A 13,012-nucleotide genomic window follows, 5' to 3' on the forward strand; every position below is an offset into this window, starting at 1 on the left:
ATATGTGTGTGTGTGTGTGTGTGTGTGTGTGTATTTGTGTATCTATCAGAGTGGATTTCTTCTACACACATTTACCAGAGGTCAACCCTTGTCTTGCCGTGGCAAGATATATATATATATGCATACTCTCAAGGCCAGGCTATGCGCGTTGGGTTATGCTGCTGGTCAGCCATTTGTCAAGCAGATGTGATGAAGGACAGTTGGCGCTGGGATGAAGTGACTGATGAACTAAGGTGTGAGGTGACCCACCTGTAGGTGAAGTGACTGACGATCTATGAGGTGACCCACCTGTAGGATGAAGTGACTGATGAACTAAGGTGTGAAGTGACCCACCTGTAGGGTGAAGTGACTGACGATCTGTGAGGTGACCCACCTGTAGGGTGAAGTGACTGACGATCTGTGAGGTGACCCACCTGTAGGTGAAGTGACTGACGATCTATGAGGTGACCCACCTGTAGGATGAAGTGACTGATGAACTAAGGTGTGAAGTGACCCACCTGTAGGGTGAAGTGACTGACGATCTGTGAGGTGACCCACCTGTAGGGTGAAGTGACTGACGATCTGTGAGGTGACCCACCTGTAGGATGAAGTGACTGATGAACTGTGAGGTGACCCACCTGTAGGGTGAAGTGACTGACGATCTGTGAGGTGACCCACCTGTAGGGTGAAGTGACTGATGAACTGTGAGGTGACCCACCTGTAGGGTGAAGTGACTGATGAACTGTGAGGTGACCCACCTGTAGGGTGAAGTGACTGACGATCTGTGAGGTGACCCACCTGTAGGATGAAGTGACTGACGATCTGTGAGGTGATCCACCTGTAGGATGAAGTGACTGATGAACTAAGGTGTGAAGTGACCCACCTGTAGGGTGAAGTGACTGACGATCTGTGAGGTGACCCACCTGTAGGGTGAAGTGACTGACGATCTGTGAGGTGATCCACCTGTAGGATGAAGTGACTGATGAACTGATATGTGAGGTGACCCACCTGTAGGGTGAAGTGACTGATGAACTGTGAGGTGACCCACCTGTAGGATGAAGTGACTGATGAACTGTGAGGTGACCCACCTGTAGGGTGAAGTGACTGATGAACTGTGAGGTGACCCACCTGTAGGATGAAGTGACTGATGAACTGTGAGGTGACACACCTGTAGGGTGAAGTGACTGATGAACTGTGAGGTGACCCACCTGTAGGGTGAAGTGACTGATGAACTGTGAGGTGACCCACCTGTAGGGTGAAGTGACTGACGATCTGTGAGGTGACCCACCTGTAGGGTGAAGTGATTGATGAACTAAGGTGTGAGGTGGCCCACATGTAGGGTGAAGTGACTGATGAACTGTGAGGTGACCCACCTGTAGGATGAAGTGACTGATGAACTAAGGTGTGAGGTGACCCACCTGTAGGGTGAAGTGACTGATGAACTAAGGTGTGAGGTGACACACCTGTAGGATGAAGTGACTGATGAACTGTGAGGTGACCCACCTGTAGGGTGAAGTGACTGATGAACTAAGGTGTGAGGTGACCCACCTGTAGCGTGAAGTGACTGATGAACTGTGAGGTTACACACCTGTAGGGTGAAGTGACTGATGAACTAAGGTGTGAGGTGGCCCACGTGTAGGATGAAGTGATTGATGAACTGTGAGGTGACCCACCTGTAGGGTGAAGTGACTGATGAACTAAGGTGTGAGGCGACCCACCCGTAGGGTGAAGTGACTGATGAACTAAGGTGTGAGGTGACCCACCTGTAGGATGAAGTGAGTGATGAACAAAGGTGTGAGGTGACCCACCTGTAGGGTGAAGTGACTGATGAACTAAGGTGTGAGGTGACCCACCTGTAGGGTGAAGTGACTGACGATCTGTGAGGTGACCCACCTGTAGGGTGAAGTGACTGACGATCTATGAGGTGACCCACCTGTAGGATGAAGTGACTGATGAACTAAGGTGTGAGGTGACCCACCTGTAGGGTGAAGTGACTGACGAACTAAGGTGTGAGGTGACCCACCTGTAGGATGAAGTGAATGACGAACTAAGGTGTGAGGTGACCCACCTGTAGGGTGAAGTGACTGACGAACTAAGGTGTGAGGTGACCCACCTGTAGGGTGAAGTGACTGATGAACTAAGGTGTGAGGTGACCCACCTGTCGGGTGAAGTGACTAACTGTGAGGTGACCCACCTGTAGGGTGAAGTGACTGATGAACTAAGGTGTGAGGTGACCCACCTGAAGAGTGAAGTGACTTGTGAACTAAGGTGTGAGGTGACCCACCTGTAGAATGAAGTGACTGATGAACTGTGAGGTGACCCACCTGTAGGGTGAAGTGACTGATGAACTGTGAGGTGACCCACCTGTAGGGTGAAGTGATTGATGAACTTAGGTGTGAGGTGACCCACCTGAAGGGTGAAGTGACTGATGAACTGTGAGGTGGCCCACATGTAGGATGAAGTGACTGATGAACTAAGGTGTGAGGTGACCCACCTGTAGGATGAAGTGACTGATGAACTGTGAGGTGACCCACCTGTAGGATGAAGTGACTGATGAACTAAGGTGTGAGGTGACCCACCTGTAGGGTGAAGTGACTGATGAACTAAGGTGTGAGGTGACACACCTGTAGGATGAAGTGACTGATGAACTGTGAGGTGACCCACCTGTAGGGTGAAGTGACTGATGAACTAATGTGTGAGGTGACCCACCTGTAGCGTGAAGTGACTGATGAACTGTGAGGTGACACACCTGTAGGGTGAAGTGACTGATGAACTAAGGTGTGAGGTGACCCACGTGTAGGATGAAGTGATTCATGAACTGTGAGGTGACCCACCTGTAGGGTGAAGTGACTGATGAACTAAGGTGTGAGGTGACCCACCCGTAAGGTGAAGTGACTGACGAACTTAGGTGTGAGGTGACCCACCTGTAGGGTGAAGTGACTGATGAACTAAGGTGTGAGGTGACCCACCTGTAGGATGAAGTGACTGATGAACTTAGGTGTGAGGTGACCCACCTGTAGGATGAAGTGAGTGATGAACTAAGGTGTGAGGTGACCCACCTGTAGGGTGAAGTGACTGACGATCTATGAGGTGACCCACCTGTAGGATGAAGTGACTGACGAACTAAGGTGTGAGGTGACCCACCTGTAGGGTGAAGTGACTGACGAACTAAGGTGTGAGGTGACCCACCTGTAGGATGAAGTGACTGATGAACTAAGGTGTGAGGTGACCCACCTGTAGGGTGAAGTGACTGACGAACTAAGGTGTGAGGTGACCCACCTGTAGGGTGAAGTGACTGATGAACTAAGGTGTGAGGTGACCCACCTGTCGGGTGAAGTGACTAACTGTGAGGTGACCCACCTGTAGGGTGAAGTGACTGATGAACTAAGGTGTGAGGTGACCCACCTGAAGGGTGAAGAGACTTGTGAACTAAGGTGTGAGGTGACCCACCTGTAGAATGAAGTGACTGATGAACTGTGAGGTGACCCACCTGTAGGGTGAAGTGACTGATGAACTGTGAGGTGACCCACCTGTAGGGTGAAGTGATTGATGAACTTAGGTGTGAGGTGACCCACCTGTAGGGTGAAGTGACTGATGAACTGTGAGGTGACCCACCTGTAGGGTGAAGTGATTGATGAACTAAGGTGTGAGGTGACCCACCTGTAGGATGAAGTGACTGATGAACTGTGAGGTGACCCACCTGTAGGATGAAGTGACTGATGAACTGTGAGGTGACCCACCTGTAGGGTGAAGTGACTGATGAACTGTGAGGTGACCCACCTTTAGGGTGAAATGACTGATGAACTAAGGTGTGAGGTGACCCACTTGTAGGATGAAGTGACTGATGAACTAAGGTGAGGTGACCCACCTGTAGGGTGAAGTGACTGATGAACTAAGGTGTGAGGTGACCCACCTGTAGGATGAAGTGACTGATGAACTGTGAGGTGACCCACCTGTAGGGTGAAGTGACTGATGAACTAAGGTGTGAGGTGACCCACCTGTAGGATGAAGTGACTGATGAACTGTGAGGTGATCCACCTGTAGGGTGAAGTGGCTGATGAACTAATGTGTGAGGTGACCCACCTGTAGGATGAAGTGACTGATGAACTGTGAGGTGACCCACCTGTAGGATGAAGTGACTGGTGAACTAAGGTGTGAGGTGACCCACCTGCACGGTGAAATGACTCAGGCCAAAGTGGACGTTCAGGCCAACCAGGGGGAAGTCCACGTGGATCACACCCTCGTCCTCCAGGCTGGCCGCCAGGGCAACCGCCTTCCTGACCACAGCAAACAGGTCCTGTCATGGCCACTCTTATCTACATATGTTGTGCGTGCTCTCTCTCTCTCTCTCTCTCTCTCTCTCTCTCTCTCTTGTTATTGTCATTGTTGCTACTGCTGCTGATGCTGTTGATATCAATGTTATATGTTATATAAACAAACGATTTCTCAATAATGAGAACAAAACATTCACGGCAATGGCAAAAAATAGAGAGAAAATAGAAAAGCAATCTTAACAGAAGACCGAAAAAGTGCGTATCTACAACAGTCAGAAAGGCTACATCAAGGGTCAGTGTGTATCCACAACAGTCAGAGAGTGGACATTGAGGGTCAGTGTGTATCCACAGCAGTCAGAAAGCCTACATCAAGGGTCACTGTGTATCCACAACAGTCAGAGAGCGGACATCAAGGGTCAGTGTGTATCCACAACAGTAAGAGAGTGGACATCAAGGGTCAGTGTGTATCCACAACAGTCAGAGAGTGGACATGAAGGGTCAGTGTGTATCCACAACAGTCAGAGAGTGGACATCAAGGGTCAGTGTGTATCCACAACAGTCAGAGAGTGGACATCTAGGGTCTGTGTGTATCCACAACAGTCAGAGAGCAGACATAAAAGGTCAGTGTCTATCCACAACAGTCAGAGAGCGGACATCAAAGGTCAGTGTGTATCCACAACAGTCAGAGAGCGGACATCAAGTGTCAGTGTGTATCCACAACAGTCAGAGAGCGGACATCAAGTGTCAGTGTGTATCCACAACAGTCAGAGAACGGACACCAGGGGTCAGTGTCTATCCACAACAGTCAGAGAACGGACATCAAAGGTCAGTGTGTATCCACAACAGTCAGAGAGTGGACATCTAGGGTCTGTGTGTATCCACAACAGTCAGAGAGTGGACATCAAGGGTCAGTGTGTATCCACAACAGTCAGAGAGTGGACATCTAGGGTCTGTGTGTATCCACAACAGTCAGAGAGCAGACATAAAAGGTCAGTGTCTATCCACAACAGTCAGAGAGCGGACATCAAAGGTCAGTGTGTATCCACCACAGTCAGAGAGCGGACATCAAGTGTCAGTGTGTATCCACAACAGTCAGAGAACGGACACCAGGGGTCAGTGTCTATCCACAACAGTCAGAGAGTGGACATCAAAGGTCAGTGTGTATCCACAACAGTCAGAGAACGTACATCAACGGTCTGTGTCTATCCACAACAGTCAGAGAACGGACACCAGGGGTCAGTGTCTATCCACAACAGTCAGAGAGTGGACATCAAAGGTCAGTGTGTATCCACAACAGTCAGAGAGTGGACATCAAGGGTCAGTGTGTATCCACAACAGTCAGAGAGTGAATATCAAGGGTCACTGTGTATCCACAACAGTCAGAGAATGGACATCAAAGGTCAGTGTGTATCCACAACAGTCAGAGAGTGAATATCAAGGGTCACTTTGTATCCACAACAGTCAGAGAATGGACATCAAGGGTCAGTGTGTATCCACAACAGTCAGAGAACGGACATCAAGGGTCAGTGTGTATCCAAAACAGTCAGGGAGTGGACATCAAGGGTCAGTGTGTATCCACAACAGTCAGAGAGTGGATATCAAGGGTCAGTGTGTATCCACAACAGTCAGAGAACGGACATCAAGGGTCAGTGTGTATCCACAACAGTCAGAGAGCGGACATCAAAGGTCAGTGTGTATCCACAGCAGTCAGATAGCGGACAGCGAGGGTCAGTGTGCATCCACAGCAGTCAGAGAACAGACATCAAGGGTCAGTGTGTAATCCACAACAGTCAGAGAGTGGACATCAAGGGTCTGTGTGTATCCACAACAGTGAGAGTTTCGACATCAAGGGTCAGTGTGTATCCACAACAGTCAGAGAGTGGACATCAAGGGTCAGTGTGTATCCACAACAGTCAGAGAACAGACATTGAGGGTCAGTGTGTATCCACAACAGTCAGAAAATGGACATCAAGGGTCAGTGTGTATCCACAATAGTCAGAGAACGGCCATCAAGGGTCAGTGTGTGTCCACAACAGTCAGAGAGCGGACATCAAGGGTCAGTGTGTATCCACAATAGTCAGAGAACGGACATCAAGGTTCACTGTGTGTCCACAACAGTCAGAGACCGGACATCAAGGGTCAGTGTGTATCCACAACAGTCAGAGAGTGGACATCAAGGGTCAGTGTGTATCCACAACAGTCAGAGAGTGGACATCAAGGGTCAGTGTGTATCCACAACAGTCAGAGAGTGGACATCAAGGGTCAGTGTGTATCCACAACAGTGAGAGAGCAGATATTGAGGGTCAGTGTGTATCCACAACAGTCAGAGAGCGGACATCAAGGGTCTGTGTGTATCCACAACAGTCAGAGAGCGGAAATTGAGGGTCAGTGTGTATCCACAACAGTCAGAGAACAGACATTGAGGGTCAGTGTGTATCCACAACAGTCAGAGTTTCGACATCAAGGGTCTGTGTGTATCCACAACAGGCAGAGAGTGGACATCAAGGGTCAGTGTGTATCCACAACAGTCAGATAGTGGACATCAAGGGTCAGTGTGTATCCACAACAGTCAGAGAGTGGACATTGAGGGTCAGTGTGTATCCACAGCAGTCAGAAAGCCTACATCAAGGGTCACTGTGTATCCACAACAGTCAGAGAGCGGACATCAAGGGTCAGTGTGTATCCACAACAGTAAAGAGTGGACATCAAGGGTCAGTGTGTATCCACAACAGTCAGAGAGTGGACATCAAGGGTCAGTGTGTATCCACAAAAGTCAGAGAGTGGACATCAAGGGTCAGTGTGTATCCACAACAGTCAGAGAGTGGATATCAAGGGTCTGTGTGTATCCACAACAGTCAGAGAGCAGACATAAAAGGTCAGTGTCTATCCACAACAGTCAGAGAGCGGACATCAAAGGTCAGTGTGTATCCACAACAGTCAGAGAGCGGACATCAAGTGTCAGTGTGTATCCACAACAGTCAGAGAACGGACACCAGGGGTCAGTGTATTTCCACAACAGTCAGAGAACGTACATCAAGGGTCAGTGTGTATCCACAACAGTCAGAGAACGGACATCAAGGGTCAGTGTGTATCCAAAACAGTCAGGGAGTGGACATCAAGGGTCAGTGTGTATCCACAACAGTCAGAGAGTGGATATCAAGGGTCAGTGTGTATCCACAACAGTCAGAGAACGGACATCAAGGGTCAGTGTGTATCCACAACAGTCAGAGAGCGGACATCAAAGGTCAGTGTGTATCCACAGCAGTCAGAGAGCGGACAGCGAGGGTCAGTGTGTATCCACAGCAGTCAGAGAACAGACATCAAGGGTCAGTGAGGTATCCACAACAGTCAGAGAGTGGACATCAAGGGACAGTGTGTATCCACAACAGTGAGAGTTTCGACATCAAGGGTCAGTGTGTATCCACAACAGTCAGAGAGTGGACATCAAGGGTCAGTGTGTATCCACAACAGTCAGAGAACAGACATTGAGGGTCAGTGTGTATCCACAACAGTCAGAAAATGGACATCAAGGGTCAGTGTGTATCCACAATAGTCAGAGAACGGCCATCAAGGGTCAGTGTGTGTCCACGACAGTCAGAGAGCGGACATCAAGGGTCAGTGTGTATCCACAATAGTCAGAGAACGGACGTCAAGGTTCACTGTGTGTCCACAACAGTCAGAGACCGGACATCAAGGGTCAGTGTGTATCCACAACAGTCAGAGAGTGGACATCAAGGGTCAGTGTGTATCCACAACAGTGAGAGAGCAGACATTGAGGGTCAGTGTGTATCCACAACAGTCAGAGAGCGGACATCAAGGGTCTGTGTGTATCCACAACAGTCAGAGAGCGGAAATTGAGGGTCAGTGTGTATCCACAACAGTCAGAGAACAGACATTGAGGGTCAGTGTGTATCCACAACAGTCAGAGTTTCGACATCAAGGGTCTGTGTGTATCCACAACAGGCAGAGAGTGGACATCAAGGGTCAGTGTGTATCCACAACAGTCAGAGAGCGGACATCAAGGGTCAGTGTGTATCCACAACAGTCAGAGAACGGACATCAAGGGTCAGTGTGTATCCACAACAGTCAGAGAGTGGACATCAAGGGTCAGTGTGTATCCACAACAGTCAGAGAGCGGACATCAAGGGTCAATCTGTATCCACAACAGTCAGAGTTTCGACATCAAGGGTCAGTGTGTATCCACAACAGTCAGAGAGTGGACATCAAGGGTCAGTGTGTATCCACAACAGTCAGAGAGCGGACATCAAGGGTCAGTGTGTGTCCACAACAGTCACAGAGCGGACATCAAGGGTGAGCATGTATCCATAACAGTCAGAGAACGGACATTGAGGATCAGTGTGTATCCACAACAGTCACAGAGAGGACATCAAGGGTCAGTGTGTATCCACAACAGTCAGAGAACAGACATTGAGGATCAGTGTGTATCCACAACAGTCACAGAGCGGACATCAAGGGACAGTATGTATCCATAACAGTCAGAGAACAGACATTGAGCGTCAGTGTGTATCCACAACAGTCAGAGAGTGGACATCAAGGATCAGTGTGTATCCACAACAGTCAGAGAGTGGGCATCAAGGGACAGTGTGTATCCACAACAGTCAGAGAGTGGACATCAAGGGTCAGTGTGTGTCCACAACAGTCAGAAAGCGGACATCAAGGGTCAGTGTGTATCCACAATAGTCAGAGAACGGACATCAAGGTTCAGTGTGTGTCCACAACAGTCAGAGACCGGACATCAAGGGTCAGTGTGTATCCACAACAGTCAGAGAGTGGACATCAAGGGTCAGTGTGTATCCACAACAGTGAGAGAGCAGACATTGAGGGTCAGTGTGTATCCACAACAGTCAGAGAGCGGACATCAAGGGTCTGTGTGTATCCACAACAGTCAGAGAGCGGAAATTGAGGGTCAGTGTGTATCCACAACAGTCAGAGAACAGACATTGAGGGTCAGTGTGTATCCACAACAGTCAGAGTTTCGACATCAAGGGTCTGTGTGTATCCACAACAGGCAGAGAGTGGACATCAAGGGTCAGTGTGTATCCACAACAGTGAGAGAGCGGACATCAAGGGTCAGTGGGTATCCACAACAGTCAGAGAACGGACATCAAGGGTCAGTGTGTATCCACAACAGTCAGAGAGTGGACATCAAGGGTCAGTGTGTATCCACAACAGTTAGAGAGCGGACATCAAGGGTCAATCTGTATCCACAACAGTCAGAGTTTCGACATCAAGGGTCAGTGTGTATCCACAACAGTCAGAGAGTGGACATCAAGGGTCAGTGTGTATCCACAACAGTCAGAGAGTGGACATCAAGGGACAGTATGTATCCACAACAGTCAGAGAGTGGACATCAAGGGACAGTGTGTATCCACAACAGTCAGAGAACAGACATCAAGGGACAGTGTGCATCCACAACAGTCAGAGAACGGACATCAAGGGTCAGTGGGTATCCACAACAGTCAGAGAGCGGACATCAAGGGTCAGTGGGTATCCACAACAGTCAGAGAGCGGACATCAAGGGTCAGTGTGTGTCCACAACAGTCAGAGAACGGACATTGAGGATCAGTGTGTATCCACAACAGTCACAGAGCGGACATCAAGGGACAGTGTGTATCCACAACAGTCAGAGAGTGGACATCAAGGGTCAGTGTGTATCCACAACAGTCAGAGAGCGGACATCAAGGTTCAGTGTGTATCCACAACAGTCAGAGAGTGGACATCAAGGGTCAGTGCGTATCCACAACAGTCAGAGTGTGGATATCAAGGGTCAGTGTGTATCCACGACAGTCAGAGAACGGACATCAAGGTTCAGTGTGTATCCACAACAGTGAGAGTTTCGACATCAAGGGTCAGTGTGTATCCACAACAGTCAGAGTTTCGACATCAAGGGTCTGTGTGTATCCACAACAGTCAGAGAGCGGACATCAAGGGTCAGTGTGTATCCACAACAGTCAGAGAACAGACCTTGAGGGTCAGTGTGTATCCACCACAGTCAGAGAACGGACATCAAGGGTCAGTGTGTATCCACAACAGTCAGAAAGTGGACATCAAGGGTCAGTGTGTATCCACAATAGTCAGAGAACGGCCATCAAGGGTCAGTGTGTGTCCACAACAGTCAGAGAACGGACATCAAGGGTCAGTGTGTATCCACAATAGTCAGAGAACGGACATCAAGGTTCAGTGTGTGTCCACAACAGTCAGAGACCGGACATCAAGGGTCAGTGTGTATCCACAACAATCAGAGAGTGGACATCAAGGGTCAGTGTGTATCCACAACAGTGAGAGAGCAGACATTGAGGGTCAGTGTGTATCCACAACAGTCAGAGAGCGGACATCAAGGGTCTGTGTGTATCCACAACAGTCAGAGAGCGGAAATTGAGGGTCAGTGTGTATCCACAACAGTCAGAGAACAGACATTGAGGGTCAGTGTGTATCCACAACAGTCAGAGTTTCGACATCAAGGGTCTGTGTGTATCCACAACAGGCAGAGAGTGGACATCAAGGGTCAGTGCGTATCCACAACAGTGAGAGAGCGGACATCAAGGGTCAGTGGGCATCCACAACAGTCAGAGAACGGACATCAAGGGTCAGTGTGTATCCACAACAGTCAGAGAGTGGACATCAAGGGTCAGTGTGTATCCACAACAGTCAGAGAGCGGACATCAAGGGTCAATCTGTATCCACAACAGTCAGAGTTTCGACATCAAGGGTCAGTGTGTATCCACAACAGTCAGAGAGTGGACATCAAGGGTCAGTGTGTATCCACAACAGTCAGAGAACAGACATCAAGGGTCAGTGTGTATCCACAACAGTCAGAGAACAGACATCAAGGGTCAGTGTGTATCCACAACAGTCAGAGAGCGGACATCAAGGGACAGTATGTATCCACAACAGTCAGAGAGTGGACATCAAGGGACAGTATGTATCCACAACAGTCAGAGAACAGACATCAAGGGTCAGTGTGTATCCACAACAGTCACAGAGCGGACATCAAGGGACAGTATGTATCCACAACAGTCAGAGAGTGGACATCAAGGGTCAGTGTGTATCCACAACAGTCAGAGAGTGGACATCAAGGGTCAGTGTGTATTCACAACATTCAGACATCAAGGGTCAGTGTGTATCCACAACAGTCACAGAGCGGACATCAAGGGACAGTATGTATCCACAACAGTCAGAGAGCGGAAATTGAGGGTCAGTGTGTATCCACAACAGTCAGAGAGTGGACATCAAGGGTCAGTGTGTATCCACAACAGTCAGAGAGTGGACATCAAGGGTCAGTGTGTATCCACAACAGTCAGAGAGTGGATATCAAGGGTCACTGTGTATCCACAACAGTCAGAGAGTGGACATCAAGGTTAAGTGTGTATCCACAACAGTCATAGTGCGGACATCAAAGGTCAGTGTGTATCCACAACAGTGAGAGTTTCGACATCAAGGGTCAGTGTGTATCCACAACAGTCAGAGTTTCGACATCAAGGGTCTGTGTGTATCCACAACAGTCAGAGAGTGGACATCAAGGTTCAGTGTGTGTCCACAACAGTCAGAGAACGGACATCAAGGGTCAGTGTGTGTCCACAACAGTGAGAGAGCGGACATCAAGGGTCAGTGTGTATCCACAACAGTCAGAGAGTGGATATCAAGGGTCACTGTGTATCCACAACAGTCAGAGAACGGACATCAAGGGTCACTGTGTATCCACAACAGTCAGAGACCGGACATTGAGGGTTAGTGTGTATCCACAACAGTCAGAAAGCGGACATCAAGGGTCAGTATGTATCCACAACAGTCAGAGAGCGGACATCAAGGGTCAGTGTGTATCCACAACAGTCAGAAAACGGACATCAAAGGTCAGTGTGTATCCACAACAGTCAGAGAGCGGACATTTAGGGTTAGTGTGTATCCACAACAGTCAGAAAGCGGACATCAAGGGTCAGTATGTATCCACAACAGTCAGAGAGCGGACATCAAGGGTCAGTGTGTATCCACAACAGTCAGAAAACGGACATCAAAGGTCAGTGTGTATCCACAACAGTCAGAGAGCGGACATTGAGGGTCAGTGTGTATCCACAAGTCAGAGAGCGGACATCAAGGGTCAGTGTGTATCCACAACAGTCAGAGAGCGGACATTGAGGGTCAGTGTGTATCCACAACAGTCAGAGAGCGGACATTGAGGGTCAGTGTGTATCCACAACAGTCAGAGAACAGACATCAAGGGTCAGTGTGTATCCACAACAGTCAGAGAGCGGACATTGAGGGTCAGTGTGTATCCACAACAGTCAGAAAGCGGACAGCGAGGGTCAGTGTGTATCCACAACAGTCAGAGAGCGGACAGCGAGGGCTACGTACTCTCCGTTCAGCAACTGCACGTAGCGGACCGTGGCGTTGTTGTGCTGCAGCTTGATGTCCCGCTGGTTGAGCTGCATCGTGACGTCCAGCACGCCCTGCTTCAAGACCACCTCCTGGTCCTGGGCCAAGATCTTCAGCTCCTGGGGAGGGAACTCTGCACGGTCAGACCCCCTCACTCCCCACTGATGTCAGGGTGCGTGGTGCATGTATCGTTAACACTGTCAGTAATGTCATATTGTGTGGTACATGTATCGTTAACACTGTCAGTGATGTCATATTGTGTGGTACATGTATCGTTAACACTGTCAGTGATGTCATATTGTGTGGTACATGTATCGTTAACACTGTCAGTGATGTCATATTGTGTGGTACATGTATCGTTAACACTG

The 13,012-nt window shown here is 49.2% G+C and overlaps 1 protein-coding gene across 1 annotated transcript in view; it reads right to left on the reverse strand.

Moving 5' to 3' along the window:
- Positions 1-13,012, reverse strand: part of LOC143292345 (uncharacterized) — a 37,586-nt gene that overhangs the window by 1,323 nt on the left and 23,251 nt on the right. Inside the window, exons 6-7 of the mRNA XM_076602534.1 lie at positions 12,624-12,763; positions 4,148-4,256 (exon numbers count right to left, since the gene is read on the reverse strand). Coding sequence (XP_076458649.1) covers positions 4,148-4,256; positions 12,624-12,763 — 249 coding nt within the window. The remainder of the gene's footprint in view (positions 1-4,147; positions 4,257-12,623; positions 12,764-13,012) is intronic.

Source organism: Babylonia areolata, chromosome 18 (genome assembly GCF_041734735.1).
Source record: "Babylonia areolata isolate BAREFJ2019XMU chromosome 18, ASM4173473v1, whole genome shotgun sequence".
Classification (NCBI taxonomy): Eukaryota; Metazoa; Mollusca; class Gastropoda; order Neogastropoda; family Buccinidae; genus Babylonia; species Babylonia areolata.